We start from the raw sequence: 21,153 nt of genomic DNA, 5'->3' as shown, positions 1-21,153 counted from the left end.
CTGTGAGAGATCCTGGCCAATTTGCTTACCCTCTTGTGCCTCAGTTCCTGCCTCTGTAACATGGGAAAACAATAGCCCCTGTCTATAGAGCTGTTGTGGAGGCATAAATGACAAAAGACAGAAGTCTCTTGGAACAGTGCTTGGCATTCAGTAAGCATCCAATAAAGGTCAGTCATCATTATGATTGCTATTTTTCTTTTTCTTTCTTTTTTTTTTTTAAGACAGAGTTTTCCTCTGTCGCCCAGGCTACAGCGGAGTGGCACGATCTTGGTTCACTGCAACCTCTGCCTCATGGGTTCAAGCGATTCTCCTGCCTCAGCCTCTCAAGTAGCTGGGATTACAGGCACCCACCACCACACCCAGCTAATTTTTGTATTTTTAGTGAAGACGGGGTTTCACCATCTTGGCCATGCTGGTCTCGAATTCCTGACCTTGTGATCCACCCACCTTGGCCTCCCAAAGTGCTGTGATTACAGGCATGAGCCACCGTACCTGGCCATCATTGTTATTTATCAATTACATTAATATTGGTTGTAGTATTCTCTTGCTAGGTTGTTAGGCAGACACTGTGATAGAGTGTCACAGAAGAGTGAAGCGGTTCTATATGTATTATAGTATCTCCTTAGTAGGCCACAGTGCCATTAAACCCTTAACCATGCTATGTAGCTTAGAAAATAAAACCACTAAGTAAGAGTATAAAAACTTTATTTTAGCCCCAGTTCTTCTATGCATTTGCTATGTCATTTTGGATAAGCCAATTGCTAGGATCACCAGACAAAAATATAGAATGCTCAGCTAAATGTAAATTTCATATAAGTAATATATTTTTAGTACAGTATAAGTATGCCTTATGCAAATGATAAAAAGTTATTCATTATTTACATGAAATTCAAATTTTGCTAGAAGACTTGCATTGTAATTTGTTAAATCTGGCAGTCCTGAGCTTCAATCTCTTTATAGATAAAATAATGATACTGAATTAGGTCAGTGTTTTCCTAACCCTACAGAACATTTTCTAGGAGACATGTTTTAATAAAAAGAATTCATTCTCCAATTAATTAGGGAAATGCAACAGGTTGTTGCCCCCTTTTAGAAATTTACAGTATAAAGTAGTATATTGAATGTTACAAAAACCCCAGCACTAAATAAACCTGCTTGACTTTGTTTAAGCCACATTTACTCAAAGTATTTCTTCTGTCCCTTTGCATTTATAAACATCTCTAGAACACCTTTTTGGACATGACAGACTAGATGATACCTAAGGATGTTTCCAATTCTAAAAGTTTAGGATTCTAAGGATCCAAGATTGAAATTATGCAGTCTTAAAGTACCCCCCAAGAAACAAAATGTAAGCATTAATAATCTACTTAGTACAAGGTGTCATCCATACAGACAAAATTTCTGAGTAGAATTCAATACCTGGTCTTGACTAGAGCAGGCGGTGCTACCAGAAACTGAGAATAATAATCTTTTCACTCCACCTATTCAGAACTCAACATAGTATCAAATACAGACAACTAAATAGTGTTGAGCATTTGTTTGACTGTAATGTCTATCAAAGTGACATTGCATTCAGTCAGCATTGTTTAGAGAAGGAGTAATGGCTCAGCTGACTCCACTTTTCATCAAGGTTGCCAGGTGAGTTAAACTAAATTCTGTTCTTATTAATTCAATATAAGTTCAATAAACAGTGGCTCATTTAGGTGTGATTAAGAGGGAATTTCAGAATTCTTTAAAAAATTCATTAAAAAAATAGAACTTGAAGTGATGTCAGTGAAAATGACGAAGTAATGACTTCTGAAAATCCTCTCCCCCATAAAAGCAACAAGAAAACCAGCAAAAATTGTCAGAGTTAACTTTTTCAGAAGTCTGGAAAGGAACCAAAAGCTTGCAGCAATCCAGAGAGTGTTTATTCAGAAAAATGGCTGAATCTCAGTAAGTACAGAGAGTTTTGTGGCATTTTAACTTGTCCTATTCCAATCCACTCTACCTTCTCCAGCTCTACAGTAGATAAAAAATAAACAACCCACAATCACAATGAAAAGCAGAAGCATTGTAGTCACTGGAAAGGGCAAAACAAGGTTGGAGCTTCTTTGAATCCCTATTCCCAGAAAATTAAAATTATTTGACCTTTCTGGAGGTTCCCTGGAAGACCCTACTCAAAAGGTTGTCCTTATAAGATCTGCTTCAAAAGTCATCTAATGCAAACAGCCTTTTCCTCTGGAGCATTTGTTGAAAACAATCTGTTGAATATTGCAGCTCCCTGAAGCAGTGAGACACAGTTGATACAAATAGACTAACCAAAAGGCTTCAAAGGAAAATCTGAGATGTTCATGGGGAACTTTGAAAAGCTGACATATTCCTGGGAATCTAAAAGGCTACACGCATATGTGGAGCCATGTGCAAGTTCAGGACTATGCGTATTGTCAGGAAAAACAGAGAATGCCCTGTGCTCTCAGTTCTGGCTAAACTTGAAGCTTTGTATAAGCAGGAAGTAAAGGCTAAGACAGAATTGTCAAGTTCTTGACTTAGTGTCAAAGCCATGCTCCAAAATGTATACAGAACCTCTCAGCAAAAACTTTAGTACTTATTTCTTCCAGGCATGTAAAATACTTTCTGTCTGATCATTAGCTGACCACTGAGCAGAAACTTCAGTGGCTACTCATAACAATAACAACAACAAATACAGGCTTTGTATTTAGTTCAGAAACCACTACCACCAGCAAGAATTAGTTCAGAAAACCACTACCACCAGAAACCCTAGAAGAAGGAAAGTCTGATTTTCAGTGCCACATCAAATTATTTTAAATACCCAGGAAAAAAATAGGACATGCAAAGACAGATAACAGTCTATATACAGAAAAAATAGAGTAAGCAACAGAAATTATCCACAAGAAAATACAGCCGTTGGACTTACTAGACATAGACTTTAAGTCAGAAATTTAAAAAATGGTCAAAGAACCAAGGAAACTATATCTAAATAATTATGGTAAGTATGAGAATGATATTTCAGCAAATGGAGGATATCAATAAAGAGATAATTATAAAAATGAACTGAATAGAAATTCTGGAGTTGAAAAATAAATAATTGAAATAAAAATTTACTACAAGGGCTCAACAGCAGATTTCAGCAAGCAGACAAAAGAATCAGTAAACTTTAAGATAGGTCCATTGAGATTATCCAGTCTAGGTAATAGAAATAAAAGTGAATTTAAAAAATAAGCAGAGACTCAGAGATAATCAAGCCTAAAAACATGCATAAATGTAGTCTCAGACGTCAAGGATAAAGAGAAAGGGGGAAAAAATTAAAAATAATGACTGAAAACTTTCCAAATTGGAAGGAAAATGTTACACTATATATCCAAGAAGCTCAACGAACTCCAAGTATGATAAAGTCAAAGAGATCTACAACTAGATACATCATAATAAAACTGTTGAAGGACAAAGAAAGAATCTTGAAACCTGAAAGAAAGAAACAACTTATCAGGTCAATGGATTCTCAATAAAAATAACAAATAATTTCTCATCAGAAACCATGGAAGCCAGAAGCAATGGAATTATATACTCTAAGTGTTAAAAAAAAAAAAAAGTCAACCAAGATGTCGACCTAGAATTTTATATCCAGCAAAAGTATTCTTCAAAATAGTGAAGTTAAGACATTCCTAATAAACAGCTGAGAGGATTTATCACTAGCAGGCTGCTCTACAAGAAATACTCAAGATAGGCCAGTCATAGTGGCTCATGTCTGTAATCGCAGCACTTTGGGAGGCCGAGGCGGGTGGATCACCCGAGGTCAGGAGTTCGAGACCAGCCTGACCAACATGGAGAAACCCCATCCTACTAAAAATACAAAAATTAGCCAGGCATGGTGGCACATGCCTGTAATTCTAGCTACTCAGGAAGCTGAGGCAGGAGAATCACTTCAACCCTGGAGGCAGAGGTTGTAGCGAGCTGAGATCACACCATTGCACTCCAGCCTGGGCGACAAGAGTGAAACTCCATCTCAAAAAAAAAAAAATAATAAAATAAATACTAAAGATAGTCCTTCACACTAAAGTCAAAGAACACTGGACAGTAACTCAAATTCAAATAAAGAAAATAAAGAGCATTAGAAAAAGTAACTACATATACAAGACAGTATAAATGTATTTTTTTATTTGTAACTCTGATTTTTCTAACTTATTATTTCAAACCCTCTTAAAGCAATAATTATGAATTTGTGTTGTGAGTATATGATATATAAATCTAACTTGTATTACAGTAACAGCACAAATTTTGCTGCTGAAATTTTAAATATAGTAAAAAAACTAAGGAAAGTGAAGTTAAGATATTTCTAATAAACAACTGAAAGAATATATCACTAGCAGACTGCTCTACAAGAAATACTAAAGATAAACCTTCAGACTAAAGTAAATTTAGTAAATAATAGCACAAAGGAGGCAGAAGGAAATAGAGCTATACAAATGCAAAATTTTTATATATTATTGAAATTAAGTTTATTTTAATCTGAACAAGATTGTTACAAATTAAGACAACTGAAAAAACTTGTGGACTGCCATGTCAGCAAGATAGCTGTCTAGACTTGCCTGGTATTCATCTTCCCCAGCAAAAAGGGACCAAAACAATGAATAAACAACTATATTTTCACTAGCATGAATGAGGAAGTACACTGGAGAGCACCAGGAAAATTGCAAAATCCTTGTGGAGCACAGAAACCCAGGATAGCACCATAGACAAGAGAGTGAAGAACCCTATTTCAGCCATACTGTTTTCCCTGTTGAGATCAGCTCAAAGCCAGGATGAACTTCTTATGGGGAGGGGGTAAGCTACAACTGCCCAGCAGTCCTCATTACTGCTGCAGATGCCTGTGTTCTTTGCTACAGGAGAGGTAGATAGTCCTCACATGTCCTAAACCAGTTAGGAGAGTTGCCTAGAGTTCATGTAACTGCATTGCCTCAAAACAGGAGCCCATTTTGTGCACACACACACACCCCACTCCCCACACCAAAGCTGTATGACACAGTGCCATCTTGAAACCGGACCCACTACTAGAGTGAGTCCTGCCCTGGGATCCAGTAGCCACTATTTTTCTGTATCCCTAAAGTCATGCCATCATTCCAGTATGCTCGCTTGAGTGGCTGCATCACCACTACCCTAGCTGCTTGGAGCCTATTGCTGTGTGGAATGGCTAAGATTTTGGTGTTCAAACACATAGAGCACCCCACCCACAAGGGAATAGGTGGACTTGCACAGTATGGAAGATGACACACAGCTGGACAGTCTGATATACCTACACACTTGGCCTGCCAGCCAGCCCAGCAACCCCTACCCCCACCCCACCTCGCCCAGCAAAACCATACCACTGCCTTCACAAACCAACAGCCTAGGCCGCTGACACAACTGCAGACACTATAAATGAGGATTGCAGCTGAATAAAATGCAGAGACCATGCTACTGAGTCCATCTAAAACCAAAGCCAACACACCATACTTAAACAACATCCTATGACTCATGTGCAGGAAACAGTCTCTCCCTCTGAAAACTACTCCACCAAATTTGAAAAGATGACTGCTCCACTGGTATGCACAGATATCAACAAAGGAACACACACACACACACACACACACACACACACAGAAAAAGTAAGGAAACATGACATATCTAAAGGAGCAAAATAATTCTCCAGTAACAGAATCCAAAGAAAAGAACAAAATTCCAGAAAGGGAATTTAAAATAATGATCTTAAGAAAACTCAGTGAGATACAAGAGAATACAGCCAATATTCAATACAATTCAATGAAATTAGGAAAACAACAGAGATTGATATCATGAGAAGAACCAAACGAAAATCTTGACACTGATGAATACCTTGAATGAAATAAAAATACAATCGAGAGTTTCAACAACAGACTAAATCAAACAGAATAAAGAATTTCTGAACTTTAAGATAGTTCTTTTGAAATAACTCAGAGGTAAGACAAATAAGAATAAAAAGAATGAAGAAATCCTATGGGACCTACAGGACATCATTAAGCCAACAAATATTCACATTATAACAATGCCAGAGGGAGAAGAGATGAAGATAGGCACAGAAAACCTATTTAATTAAATAATAGCTGAAAACTTCCCAAGTCTTAGGAGAGATATAAACACCCAGATTCAGGAAACTCAAAGGTCCCTAATTAGATTCAACCCCCAAAAAATTCTCTTTGAGGCACGTTATAAACAAACTGCCAGACTCTAAATAAACCTATAACAAATACAGAAATTGAATTCATAATCAAAAAACTTCCCACAAAGAAAAGCCTATGACCAGATGTACTCACTGGCAAATTCTACCAAGTGTTTCAAAGACAAGTAAGTGCAATCTTTCACAAACTCTTTCAAAAATAGAAGAGGTGGGACTATTTCCCATCTTATTCTATAAGATCAGTGTTGCTCTGATATCAAACCCAGACAAAAATATCCCAAGTAAGGATACTTCCAGAACAATATCCCTTATAAATATAAATGCCAAAAAAACCCTCAAAAAACACTAGAACACTTAATTCAGTGTGCAACATTTTAAAAAGAATTGTACCAAATGATCAAATGGAATTTATCAATGGAATGCAAGGTTGGTTTGATATACCAAAATTTTTCTATGTCATATACCATGTTAATAAAGAAAGACTAAAATTACAGAATCATCTCAAAAGATGCAGAAAAATAATTTGTCTGAATCTATAATAAAAATGATTTCATGATGAAACACTCAAGAAATGGGATGAAAGGGAACTTCCTCTACTTGGTAAACAACATCAGAGTAAAATGCACAGCTAATATCATGCTTAATGCTGAAATCCTGGAATCTTTCCCACTAAGACCAGGAAATGAATGTTCTTTCTAGCCTCTCCTATTCAACATTGTATTGGAGTCTCTAGCCAGAGCAATTAGTGAAGAAAAATAAATAAAGGCAGCCAAATTGAAAAGGAAGAAGTAAATCTATCTGTTTGCCAATGACATTATATAGAAAATTTTAAGGAATTCACGAAAGTCTAATAAGCCAGTTTAGCAAGGTTAAAGGATACAGGAGAAATATAGAATACTCAATTGTATTTTCATACACCAGCAATGAACAACCAGTAAATAAAATTAAAATAGTTTCATTTATAACAGCTTTAAGAATAAAATAATTAGGAATAAATTTAACAAAATAATTCCAAGACTAGTATACTAAAAACTATAAAATATTATTGAAAGAAACTAAAGAAGACTTAAATAACTGGAAATACATCTTGTGTTCACAGATTGGAACACTTAATATTGTTAAGATAACAAACTCCTTGAATTCTTCTAGAGTTTTTGCACTGTCTCCATCAAAATTCCAGCTGCCTTTTTTGTATAAATGTATAAGCTAATACTGAACCTCATGTGGAAATGCAAGGGGTCCAGAATAACAAAAATAATCTGAAAAAAAAAACCCAAAGTTAAAGAACTAACACTTACTGATTTTGATATCTACAGCACAAAGCTACAGCAATAAAGATTGTATAGTAGTGGCATAGGATAGTCACATTTATCAATGGAATAGGATTGAGAGTCTGAAAATAAACTCATACATTTATGGTCAACTGATTTTTGACAAGAATGTCCAAACAGTTCAAAGGAGGAAACAATAGTCTTTTAAACAAATGGTGCTGCAAAAATGGGAGATACACATATACACATATCAAAGAATGAAATTGGATTCCTATCTCCTACCCTATACAAAAATTAACACAAAATGTATCAAAGACCTAAATGTGAAAGCTAAAAGCATAAAACTCTTAGAAGAAACCACAGCTGTAAAATTTGTGACTTCAGATTTAGGCAATGGTTTGTTAGATACGACACCAAAAGACAAGCAAAAAAAGAAAAAAATAGATAAACTGGACTTTATCAAAATAAAAAACTTGTACTTCAAAAGATAATATAAAGAAGTGAAAAGCCAACCCACAGAATGGGAGAAAATATTTACAAATCATATACTGTTAAAGGTCTAGGATCCAGAATATATTTAAAAACTACTACAACTCAACAATAAAAACATAAATTATCCAATTAAAACATAGGCACAGGATTTGAATAGACATTTCTCTAAAGAAGATATACAAATATCTTGTATACACATGAAAAGATGCTTGATATTATTAGTCATTAGAGAATGCAAATCAAAACCATAATGAGATAACACTTCATATCTACTAGGATAGCTACAATAAAAGGCAATAATTAAGTATTAGTTTAAATAAGGAAAGACCAGAACTGTCATACAATGCTGGTGAAATATAAAAACGATAGTTACTTTGGAAAACAGTTGGGCAGTTTCTAAACATAAAGTTACAATCTAATTCAGCAATTTTATCCCTAAGTATCTACCCAGGAGAATTAAAAACATATAACAAAAACTTACAAGTAAATATTCCCAACAGCGTTAATTATTATAGCCTAAAAGTGAAAACAACCCAAGGATTTATTAATTGATGAACAGATAAACAAAATATAGTATATTAAAACCATGTAATATTATTCAATCATAAAAGAAATGAAGTCCTGGTATATGCCATGACATGGATAAATCTTGAAAACATGTCTAAAGTAGGCAAATCCATTGTAGAGGCAGAAGTAAACTTCCTTTCTGCCCTTTCTGAAGTTTCACTGAAATAAAGTGACAATAGACAGATTAACATGAGAAAAAGTTTACACATTAATTAATATGCATAACCATGGGAGCCATACAAAATATGAGACTCAAAAAAAGGGCCATATGGTTAAGGTTTAAATGTCCTCCTCATACGGGAGAGAAAAGTAGGGAGCTGTAACCAACTTTAGAAGGGTAGTAAGTGATTTTCAGAGGAAATGAATGGACCCAGGAGGCAAATATTATTTTGTAAATAATTATCTTAGGAAACTGAATGGGACTGGCAAGTTAAGGGAAGGAGAGGGGTGGAACTGCCTTGTGAACAAAGGTTGTCTTAGTATGTAGAAAAAGTCTCCTAGGTAATCTCTCCAACCTGCCCTCAAAAGAATAGATGAAAAGTCTAACTGCATGTAGTGATGACTTTTATAGTCTTTTCTTTTCTCAGGTGGGTAGTCTTTCTGGATTATTTCATGAGATTCCTGGAGAGTGAGTCTTCAGACAATTGCATGTCTTTTGAGAAGTTTCCTTAGTTAGATAAGGAAATTCCAGACAGAGTCCCTCCTTGCTCTTGGAGTCAGGGGAGAAGAAACAAAAGAGGGTTAAAACGTTTTGGGTTCTGAGGCAGCTTCTAAGGTACTCCATCTTCATTTAATTCAAAGTGTTCAGTATGCCAAAGCACCATTGTGTGGGGTATCATTTTCTTAGACCCAACACCATAAATACTAAGAGTAGTTTAGTGGTTACTAGGGATGGCGGAAAGAAGTAATCAAGGGTTACTGATAATGAGCATAAGTTTTCTTTTGGGGGTGACAGAAATATTCTGGAATTAGATCATGGTGACATTTGCACAACTCTGTGAATATACTTAAAAGCCACTGAATTGTACCCTTTAAACGGACGACTAGTGTATGTCAGTTATATCTCAATTAAAAACAAACGTCTAGAACTTGACATATCATTCCAAATACTCAAATTAGAAGAGTCTGCTTCTAAGGTAAATAAGTGGAAAGTGGTCACAAGATAAGAACAGAGGCTATTACGAGATGAGGAAAATCAGGAATGAGAAGTAGGAAGCCAACTCTTCATAATTTTTTAGGTGAGCAGCAGAGGGAGCCCTTGATAGCAAAGAAAATTACAAAAATAATGTTTATACTTCTGATCATAAAGTTAATACAGCCTTTTTACAGAAAATTTGAAAAAGTACCACATAAAGGTAATAAAAACCCGCTAATCATTCCACCATCCTAAGAACCACTATTAACATTTCATTGACACAAATCCTTCCAGTCTTTTTTCTGTGTGTGTACATATATGCATGTACGTACATATATAGCCAAGCCCACCCACAGCTCTATTGTACATGCAACTTTGCCTCTTATATTTTTCTTACCTTTTATATTTTTTCTAAAGCCTTAAATATTCCTGAGAATGTGGTTTTCCATGCCTACAGATGAGCTGTCATTAATTAAACCTATTTTTAGAATTTTTCAGTCACAAGTAACCCTGCAATAAACATCCTTATACCTAAATCCTTGTATTTCCTAAAAAATATATCCAAAGAAAGGATAGATTCCTTAAGAAGGAATTATTAGGTCAAATATTGTTTACAGATTTAAGTCTTTGAATACATACATATTGCCAACATTTCTAACCAGAAAATTTAAAAGATTGTTATACTTCCACCAGCAGTGGATGAGATTTTCCTTTATCTTGAACTTTTACCCAACTATGTAATTATCAAAGTTTTTTGAAATTTAAAATATTTGCTAATTTAATGGACAGAAATTTGTGTCTTTTAAAATTATTTTTAAATAGTGAGCCTGAAATTTTTTCATGATTTATTGTCTAATTTTTTTCTGCTTGTACAAATTCCTTTTTTGTGAATATTGAAAATTTTTCTGCTTAGGATATTTATCTTCTAATCATTGACTTCGGAAGCTCTTCACATATTAACCATGTTAACCTTTGTCTTCTATTTTGCCCTTTTTTCAAGTTATTCTTTGCCTTATGCTTTTTTATCATGAGTTTTGATGTATATGTTTATAATTTTTATGTAAAAACATTCTGTTTTCTCTTTTATAGATTCTTCCTCTACCTTTTTGTTTAAAAAGTGCTTCCATACATTGAGAGTTGATAGATACTTATCATAATTTCTTTTACTCATTTGTGTTTTCATATTTTAAAATTTATTTAATTCATCCAGAATTTATTTAGGGATATGATTTGGGTCTCCTCCTTCCCTTAAAAACTGAATTAATTTCCCCAGCACTATTCACTAGCATAATCTTTCATTTCCTTCCCTAATTTGAAGTGTCTTCATCAAATACTAAATTCTTATATGTATTTGAGTGTGTTTGGGGACTCTATTCTCTTCTCTCTGTCTAGTTGTATACCAATATCATGTTATTAAAGCTTTATAACAGGTTTTTAACATCTGAAGTACAGTTTACCTTATTTGTTTATAAATCTTTCTTGGTTATTTTTATCCACAAATTATTCTAGATAAACCTTACAGTCACATTTTCATTCAAAAATATTCCAATTGGGATTTTGATTAGAATCATATTGGACCTAACAATCAATTTGAGGAACAGTGACATCATCCAATAATATAAAATATGTCTCAATTTATTCAAGCCTGATTTCATATTAACTAAAGTTTTACAACTAAATTGATAGAAGCCCTATATAAACAAACAAGTTTGTTTCCAGGTTTTATTGTTCTTATTCTTGCTTGTGTAAAAGAGCTCTTTTCCCTCTTTACGATTATTATCTGATTATGGATATTTTTTATATTTTGTATCCAGGTATCATAATGAAGCATTAGTTGTAATAGTTGATTTCTTAGGTTTTCCTAAATAGGTTATCCTTAAGAATTTAGAAATTCTCTACATAGTCATGACTTTGGGGTCTCAAAACCAATTCAACTTTTGGAATTACAGCTTTTATGCTTCATAAGCATAACCTCTTTTTCTAAATAAAATTGAAAATTAAGTGTGTAAAGTGACCAACTAAAAAGCACAAACAACTCTAAAACATACAGATTCCACTCCTCCACTTGGCTCTTAAAGGGTTAATATTTACCAAGAAGAATTTTTTTTAATCTAATAAAAAAAATCAATCCAAAATATTCTTAAAGAGGCATTAGTGACTCAAAATGTTATTTGGTTTTATATGGCCTCCCAAACTACAGTGTTTTTAAAAATCAGGTTTATCGAGTTATAATTTACATACAGTAGAATTCACCCTTTTCAGGCACACAGTTCTACAAATTTTTACAAGCATATACAGTCGAGTAATCACCACCTCAATCAAGACAGAATATTTCCGACACCCTGAGAAATCATCTGTGCCCCTTTGAAGTCACTCTCCTTCCTCTCACCCTCAGCCCCTGGCAATCTCTGATTTATTTCTGTCACTAGATATTCTGCATAGCTTCCAATCTATGTTTTTCAAGCTTCCAATCGGAGTCAAAGCTGGCCAGTAGCAACTAGCACAGAGTCCTCTGCTGCTCTTTTGAAACCACCTTTTCTTTGCTGACAACCAACAGATCAGTCTCCATAGTCAGCAAAGCTGAACTCCAGCTTTAGACACAGGCCAATTCCTCCCGTAAAACTTGGCCTGGCGTCAACTGGGCGGACATGCCCGGACAAGCCTGCTGGGGTAGCCGCGCCCGCAGGAGGGGGGTCCTTACAACATGGAGCACCAGTTGCACACTGTCCCCTTTTGAGCTCAGTTCTCCTTTTTAGTTTGGAAGTGTGTGCGTATGTGTACATGTGTGTGGGTGCATGCATTGCAGAGCCCCAGTATGCTTTGACATGTTTTCTGCATCTACAGTGTGAGTAATACACTGGAGGGTAGATGAGCCAGCCCCTTCTGAGAAATACAGTAGTCCTCTTTGAACCTCTCCTCCTCCTGTCATCTGATTGCTGGATGGCGTGAGCCTGTGGTGTACTGGTGAGAGCCGGAAGGTCTGGGACTGGATCCCTCCTACTGAGTCAAAATACAACATAAAAACCTTGGGGGAGGATCTGAGGCTGAGAACCAGCTTCAGAAAATTATAAGTTGCCAAAGAAACACAATTTTAAGCATCATGTCTGAAGGAGTTAGGAAGGCTTTTCACTTTTGTCATTTCTGCTAAGGTCCCCTTTCTCCTCTGATACTTCTTTCCCCAGCTTTTTCCACATGATTTGGGCTGCTTTCCTAGTTCCCTTAAATACCGCTGTAAAAAAACCTGTCTGTGGTTTTATGTTACCCCATTAGAGTGTTGCATGTGAATATATGGCATAAAAGGGGATAAATTGCCTAACTCAATCCACCCTCGAGGCCTGCCACATTAAAAAGATATACCACGGAACTTTCGTCTGCCCTGAAATGATTGGAAGTACTGTGAGACTGCAGAGTTTAATGAAAACTCCGAGTCTCAACTTGAAGTAGATAGACTCTCTGATCTACTCTTGGGCCTATATATAACATTTTATATTTGTCAAGGCCACTCAACATTCACGGTTAATAATTAGTCCTGGAAGAATATTTATAGCTTATGTTAATTCTTATCCTGGAGACATGCAAGGTTCAAAATAGGTGGGAGAAAAGCACGTTTGGGTAGGCTTAAATTCAAACCCACAGGCACTATGTACAGAAAAAGGCACTAGGTGTTTTTTAAATTGACTCAGAAAAAGTTAAAATGGAGAAACTTCTATCTGCTCACTTGGTCCTTCATGGGGAATTCTACCACTTCCCTTGGTCCAGCTCACTCAAGGCCAGTGCCATGACAACTCCTGGGTTGAGAATCACTGATTTAAATGGCATTTGACCACATCTGTCCCCACTTGTGGCTCTCTGCTCTGTAGATTTGCTGACTCACAGAGTCCACCGGCAGAGATGCTGACAGGCATGAACTGGTTGCATGACACTTGGAAGGCATAGCGGGACATCTGCCTCACCAGCTTCCTTCAGGTGTTCCACTGAGCCCCAGCATTCAAATTTTCATCTGTGGGAGAGGAAGGGAAGGGAAGGCTCTGGTCTGTGGTACCGTAGGATTCCAGTGATGCCTCTTAAGCATCCCCCACCATTCTCTGATCCTTTCCCACATGCAAAGTGCCAACCTGGTCGTGCAACAGTGTACACACGTGGTGAACACCAGGCGCCCTCCCATGAGACTTCTGCAGCATTCCAGCACTCCATCCTCCCCCAGCTTCCAGTTTAGGACAGGCCCAGGAGAGGAATGGTGAGGACAGAGTTAAACGCGACTTTTGCTTCATTGTGGGTTCCTTCTTCCTGTCCTCCCGGCCATCAGACCTCCTCCTATAAACAGATGTGTGCTCAGATTAACTACTTTTTGGAAAAAACAAGGAAATGATAATACTAGAAAAACTTTATTGAACTAATGTTTGTCTATGTACTAGGAACTGTGCTAAATACATCACATTTATCTCATTCAATTCTGACAAGAACCCTATACAGACAGGTGTTGCTGCTGTAGATGGGAAAACTGTGGCACAGAGGTGAAAAAGACTTACCTATACAGATACATTGCATCAAAATTCAAGCCGAGGTTCTGACCCCAAAGCCTGTGCTCCAAACTAGAGTCCTCCTGTGCACATTTCACGTCTGGAATTATTATAAAGCATTTTGCAATGACTAAAATAGGCACATGAATGAAGACGTATCCAGGTCTGCCTGAGAGGAGACTCGAAGCCAAAGCCCAGCTCAGCAAGGCCAGAGAATTTCAGTGTATCCCCGCGGGGCGCTGGAACTTCGTCTGGGTGCATTTGTTTTTATAAGCTTGGGTACGCAAGTCATTTAAAAACATGTGCTTGCCAGGGCAGAACATCATCTGATGGCAGCAACCACCTGGTGCTGGCCACGACTGAGGAGGGAACACATCAGGTGAGTGTGGGCCAACCCTTCCTGCACAGAACAGGAGGGCGGGGGATGGGATGCTTGATTTTTAGTGGGAAGGATGAGGAAAGCAGTTCTGAAATGTTTTTCACAGAAATAGAAACTAGTGAAATAGAAGCTGGCATTTGACTACTTTAGAAAAAAGAGAGGGTAATAGGGAGGAAAGTGATTGGCTGCTGCTGTCAAACTCAGGAACTTTTAAAATTTTGTTTGTTCCCCCAAAGAAGTGCATGCCCAAACCACCAAGAGAGGGTAAGTGATGACAAGCAGATCTGCAAGGCGGGGCCCCAGTCACAGTAGCAAGCACCCTATCTCACAACAGCCCTGCAACCGGCAAAGTTGCAGCTTCTGCTACAGTGCGCATGCGTGCGGGTCCCCTTCTCCCCTCTTCCCTCTCCCCTCTCCCCTCTCCCCTCTCCCCTCTCAGCCCATCCTCCTCAGCCCAGATCCCTCCCTGCACCAAGACCATTCCAGCTGCACGCAATAATCAGGCAAGCAACTTCTAACCCAGCCTAGGGGACTCAGACGAGATAATGCTTAATTTTTCTGCAACGCCTTCTTAAGGCTCCAGGGATCTGTACCCCAGGGTGGAGAATGCTTTCCCAGAAGCACAGCCTGTTTCTCCAGCCTGAGAGCGTGTGCTGCAGAGCTGGGACCCCACCCTGTATCTAAAGTAATTGCTGTATCTAATGGTGTGGTGCTGCTGACTTCCTTACCAGCTGTAGCTTTCTGTTGCCCGACCCTGTTATTACTGGCTCCTGCTTTATTTTAGGGATGTTAACCTGCTCGTATGTGTCTGCTAGTACCTTGCTGGTAAACTCCATCTTAAAGGCTCTTCAGAGAAGGGCTTTGTGAGTTTTCCTTTTACAGGCCTTTATTGCATTTTTTTTCTCCAGGTTCCTCTCTCTTCCTCCTCTCACTCCTTTCTGCCTGATTAGAGCAGAGGATGTTAGCTTTTCTTAGGGACACCTTAGAGCCAGCCAGTCACATTATATGAGAATATGTTGTTCTAAGAGCCTGCCCCTAGGTCACAGATTCAGACCTGTGGAAACGGCCTAGGCTATTCTGAAATGCTCTGGTGGGGTTCCAGCATTCAGCCTCCAGCTAAGCTCCATCCTTCTGAGCTATAAGTTGGAATGAGTAAGTAGGCCAAACATCTAATCCTCCCTGTGCCAGCATCCCACCTGAAGGGCATGGCAGAGAAAAGGGAGCACGGGGACCCAACTCATTCACTATCAACAGGTCTTGTTCATTTCTTTTCTCTAGGAAAAAGCAACACTTCTCTCCATCTGCAAGAGGTGGACGCCAAGGCCCCGTTCATTGTAAGCACACCTTCTCCTCTTCACAGAGTACTGTCATTGCTGCCCTATCTGTGCTATGGACCTACACAGTTTAACAGAAGCCCACCAGGGGCTTAGGTGTTCTTTCATCTAAGTAGTTCCAATATCCTCAACCACTACAGTAAGATGTCTACATGGCAAATAAATTCAGGCATAAAATACAGTGTGGGCAGCATATGTGGGTGCTCTCCAGCCACTTCTGCTGGCTGCTTGGACCACTTCATAGAGACTTGTTCCAAGGAACAAGGAGAGGGTTTTGTGAAGTGCTTTGACTCCCACTGAAATGGCTGCTACAAGAGGTTATTTCTCACTGCAGGAGGATTTGGGAATAGGGATAGGGGATAGGAGATTATAAAGCCAGCGTTTTGTTTTTTTTTTTGTTTGTTTGTTTTTGTTTTTGTTTTTGTTTTTGAGATGGAGCCTCGCTCTGTGGCCCAGGCTGGAGTGCAGTGGCGCGATCTCGGCTCATTGCAAGCTCCGCCTCCTGGGTTCACGCCATTCTCCTGCCTCAGCCTCCGGAGTAGCTGGGACTACAGGTGCCCGCCACCACCTCCAGCTAATTTTTTGTATTTTTAGTAGAAACAGGGTTTCACCATGTTAGCCAGGATGGTCTCAATCTCCTGACCTCGTGATCCACCCACCTTGGCCTCTCAAAGTGCTGGGATAACAGGCGTGAGCCACCGCGTCCAGCTATAAAGCCAGGTTTTAAGTCCAGCCCGTTTTGACCAATTTTGTGGCTTTGGGTGTTTCTGAACTACAGTTTCCTTATCAATACAATGAAGACTGAATACACCCTACAGAACCATAGTGAGGTTCACATCACCCAATGTGAGAAATCGCTTTGTACGCTGGAAAACACCACAAATAAAAAGAGGCTATTGTTATTGGGCTTATTATTCTGAGGCAGGAGAACCAAGGTATAGAAAAGAGAAGTAAGAGTTAGATATCATAGTCTGAGATGCTGGGAGAGCAACACAAGCCACTGTAGATCCTCCTAGGACCTTTCTTCTGGAATGTTCTGCGATGACAGTGGCAGAAACGGGGGGGCAGCACTGCTCTTGTTAATGATAAAATGGCCAATTCTGCAATTCTATCAGCTGTGATAGAACTCAGTCCAAATCATTTTATTGCTAACCCTCAAATCACCTGACTAGTTATCAACTCATTGGAAAGATAGTGTAGCATTAAGAGCATGGACTATGGGACCTGGCTACCTGGACGTGAGCCCATCTCTGTGTCCCTCTGACTAGACAATTTTAAGTAACTGACATGACTCATCTGTGTTTCAGTATACCCATCTATAACATGGAGATGATAATACTGTCTACTTCATAGTGTGAGAATAAAATGAAAAAGAAATGGAAAGTACTTTGAAAAATTTCTGACATGTATTAATAGTAAGCTAAGTGCAGCTACCATTGTTTTCCAATAAAATAGTCCAATCTTAAAAAACAAAATGTGTGTTCTAAGTTGTAGGAGGAGATGGATTCTTCAGGCACAATGGAGAATAAATCCAGTCCCTCTTCCTCCACTCTAGCATGAAGGGTCTACCATGCCAAAATAAGTTAGATTACAGAGTCCGGTGGAGCTAATATAGTGTGCATATGCAGTTTGATCCTGGAAATAAAGAGTGGTGACATTTCCTCTCGCTGGCAGAGCCCAAAACTAGATAAAAACAGGCAGTGTAGCTGAATCTGCGCTCCTGCATCAACTGCTGTGTGACTGTGGATGCCTGACATCTCTCTGTGCCTCACTTCCTAAACTTGCAATGGAATAACAATAGTACCTGCCCTCTAGGGTTGTTGTTTAGAGCAGTCACTGAATAGCTACACAATAAAATCCAGCTATTATTGTTGTTATTAGGATACCATTTGCCATTACCCAACTTTGTGATTCGGGATCTTGAGAAATTGCATAAATTTAATCTTTCGAGTTAAAGTAGAAGAACCAAAAGCCAGACAAATGTAACCTAAAGCCATATGTTTTGTTAAAGACAAGGAAAGGAAATGCCACATCATTATAATCATGTTATTTGGTCATACAGTATGACGGTATCTACAATCATCAATTCATGTCACTTTTTAAAAAATTACAGTGGGTTATTTGAATTAGAAAGCATTTCCATACATGAAAGCTTAATCCCCTTTAGACATTCCTCAATGTTCACAAATAAACTGACCTGGCAGGCATGGGTGTTCCTAGTCTTTGTTTTTAACATCAGGTGTGGAGGGTAAGGGTAATAAACAATGTCTACTGATTCTGGTCATTCTGAAATGACACTTTTTTTTTTTCAGTTTCGCTAGAGCTTGGCACACCTTCATATTTCGAGGCAGTGTATCTTCAAGGATCACTCATCAGAATAGTTGCACAAACTCATAAGTGGCAAGAACTGAAAATGCCTTGTGATTTTCAAAGTTTTAAAATAGTCCTATGGGGCTGGTGACCTCAGTCAGGTCAGCCATCAAGTTTGGGATCCGACAATAAACGTCATAAAGTGAGTCAACTGAGTCAGAGAGGATGCAACAGCATTATTTTTCTCTTCTGGCTTCTCTAGCAAAGCAAAAGTTTTGGTGTTAGGGCTGTCTCTGCAGACAGGGAGTTTGGTTTCCAACACTCTGGGAGCATCCCTGGAGAACGCTGAAAAGCAGAATAGGCTGCCAGAGTCCAAGAGACGATATCAGTAAAGTTAGCACAAGATTTAATAGACTAGGATATAGCCGCCCAATCCATTTCTCCAGCCTGATAATCCAGAGCAATTAACAGAAATTGCCCTGGTATTTTTAGCATTTTTAAAGTTTCATCTGGGCAAACGCAGAAATGGATAACTATCTTATCCAGACCTTACCACTGTTTGTTTTTGAGACTCTAAGATTAAACTAAAGACTGGCCTAGCAAAGCAGATATGTTTGCCCTTGCCTGAGAGGAGACAGAAACTTGGGAAGAAACAAGGGTCTTTGGAGTTACTGGGCTTCCACGAGGATCCTCAAGGTTTGCAAACACCAAATGGACAGGACTCCATCCCTGAAGTGCAGGCCAGTCCTACCTCCTTCACAATGACGTGCTGACATCATGGTGCAAATTTGCAAACATTTTTTGCCTTATTAAGAAAATTATTCAAACCTAGAAAAATGCAAGGGTTAAAGCCTTGCTTTCATAAACATAGCCTGTGTGTGTCGCAGGGTGACTTTTAGATATTATATGGAAAAATGCAGTAAAAAGTGCTGAAGTAGCCCATTCCATTGCATTGAATTGTTAGGCAATTATGGTCATCCCAGCCTTAGTAAATTAAAATACATGATGAAAACCCAATCTAAGGACATCAACTGCTATGTATTAAACAAACTACACATCCCATTTAAAAAGCATTTAAAATTGTGTCAAGAGAGGTTATGTTGGAGGGACTATAATTTTAAAATCATTTACTGTACAACCATATATTTAAATTTTAACTTGAAGCTAAATGTTGCAAAATTAAATTAATCTTATTTGATAACATGAGGCAGTTTATACTCTTTCATTTGGGGTCGATGGAGCCCCTGGCACAGTCTTGAATTTAAGACCCCTACCCCATAGGAATAGTTAACTCTTGATCCTAGCATGCTCTCTCCTCCTGGAAGAGTTATTTAAAGTTAGATGTGTTTCTTTCTGTTTTTTTCTTAGCCACTTTTCTATCCCAAGCCCAGCAAAGACATTCAATTCATTCCCCCTACACCTCTCTCTCTCTCTTTCTCTCTTTCCTCCCTCCCCTCTCTCCCTCTCTTTTTCTCTCTCTCCCTCTGAAGTTTCTAAATCAGTTCCTACAGCTTTAGTTTTCTTTTTCTAAAATTAAAAACGTGGCTTCTGGCTATAAAACGAATCTCCCACCTTCAGCAGCCCCAGTCCCCTGGGGCTGTTACTGGCGTGATCTATAAATTAACTGGAATCACTTAGAGCCCTCAGTTAGCTTTTAGTCAAACATTAGCAGCAGTGTTTACCCTTGTGTAATCTGCAGTTGTTACTTAATTTAATGCCCGTCAGCATTTTTTTAAAGAACATGTTCAGCAAATCCTTGGCACAGGCTGTTTGAATTCCTTACTCTTCCCTTCCCCCACCTTGACCCAAATCAAGCTAAATGTATCTGAGTAGAAGCTTGCTAATATTTTTAATTTGCTAGTGTAGTTTTCCTTCTTCTTGAGGAAAGAAAGAATTTGCTTTCTGTGCCAATCCAACTACACCCTACTCAGAGGCCTGGGCTTCGTGTCCCCACTGCACCTTACATCAAAGAGGGTGAACTGTAAATTGTTAGGGTTTTTGTTTCTTGTTGCTCTGGCAGTGATCTGTGAGTGATGTAAGATGGGAGGCATCCTCAGACTCCCATTTGGAGGATGCTGGTGTGGCCCCCTGAAGAAAATCCATTGAAACAAACTTTGAAGTGCTGCCCAGTAGAGAGCTAAAAGCTGAACATATCACATCATAATTCATACATAACTTTGTGTGTTTTGAATCTTCCTCCTCCACAGCCACCACCTCAAATGTAAATAAATAGAGCCCTGGCCTTCCTACAGGGTTCTGTTGCTCCTTTCATAATGTGAGATCCATCTAGATCCGGCAGGAGAACTTCTCTAAGGCCATCATAAAGGCAGTAGGAAGTACTGATCTCAAACAGCACAGAGGAGGCTCCCCTCCAAAGAAGAGTGAAGCACATCGTTAGAGAATAAGAACACGGGGAAATTAAGAGGTGATCTTCAAAGGCTACAATGAACAGCTCCTCTCTGCTTTCACACACTGTACAAGAAAAGACCTCCTTCAGTTCAGGAGGCTTTGGTTAACAGCCACATTCTCAATATTCTGGGTTTCAAGGCCAAGAAAATAAATGTCACAGTGGAAACCTCATGCTTTTTCAGGTGATATAATCCAAAAAATGTGTACATCTCAATAGTATAAAGGACTCTGAATCAGCCAGGGCTCAACTTGCTATTCTCTTCCTTGCCTGCAAGACTTGACCTTGAGTTTCAGTGTCTCTCAGCCGTACTTCTGCTTCCTGGTGACTAGAATTCAGGATTCTCTCCCATTTACCACTAGGGAAAACCCTACTGCTAAGGACCGTAAATGTCGGGGGATCCCCCTGAGTCTCACAGATGGCACTTGAAGAGAAGCAGTATGGAGACGCAGGACACGAAGAAGGAAACAGAGACCCTGAGGACAGAGGCTCATGCAACTACTGCAAATAAACAAACACCAGAACAGGCATTTTTGCACTTTCAGACA

At 38.6% G+C, this 21,153-nt stretch overlaps 1 protein-coding gene across 1 annotated transcript; it reads left to right on the top strand.

Moving 5' to 3' along the window:
- Window positions 1-1,600: 1,600 nt before the first annotated feature.
- Window positions 1,601-20,909, top strand: LOC109029306 (uncharacterized). Its single transcript, XM_031001249.3, has 4 exons — window positions 1,601-1,638; window positions 14,329-14,554; window positions 15,833-15,888; window positions 20,406-20,909. Exons 1-4 carry the CDS (start codon window positions 1,601-1,603, stop codon window positions 20,425-20,427), a joined length of 342 nt encoding a protein of 113 aa, XP_030857109.1. The 3' UTR covers window positions 20,428-20,909.
- Window positions 20,910-21,153: the final 244 nt, after the last annotated feature.

The sequence above is a fragment of the Gorilla gorilla genome, chromosome 14 (genome assembly GCF_029281585.2).
Source record: "Gorilla gorilla gorilla isolate KB3781 chromosome 14, NHGRI_mGorGor1-v2.1_pri, whole genome shotgun sequence".
NCBI classification, from domain to species: Eukaryota; Metazoa; Chordata; class Mammalia; order Primates; family Hominidae; genus Gorilla; species Gorilla gorilla.
Note: the sequence above shows the minus strand (reverse complement) of the source record. Positions and strands in the feature narration are given on the sequence as shown.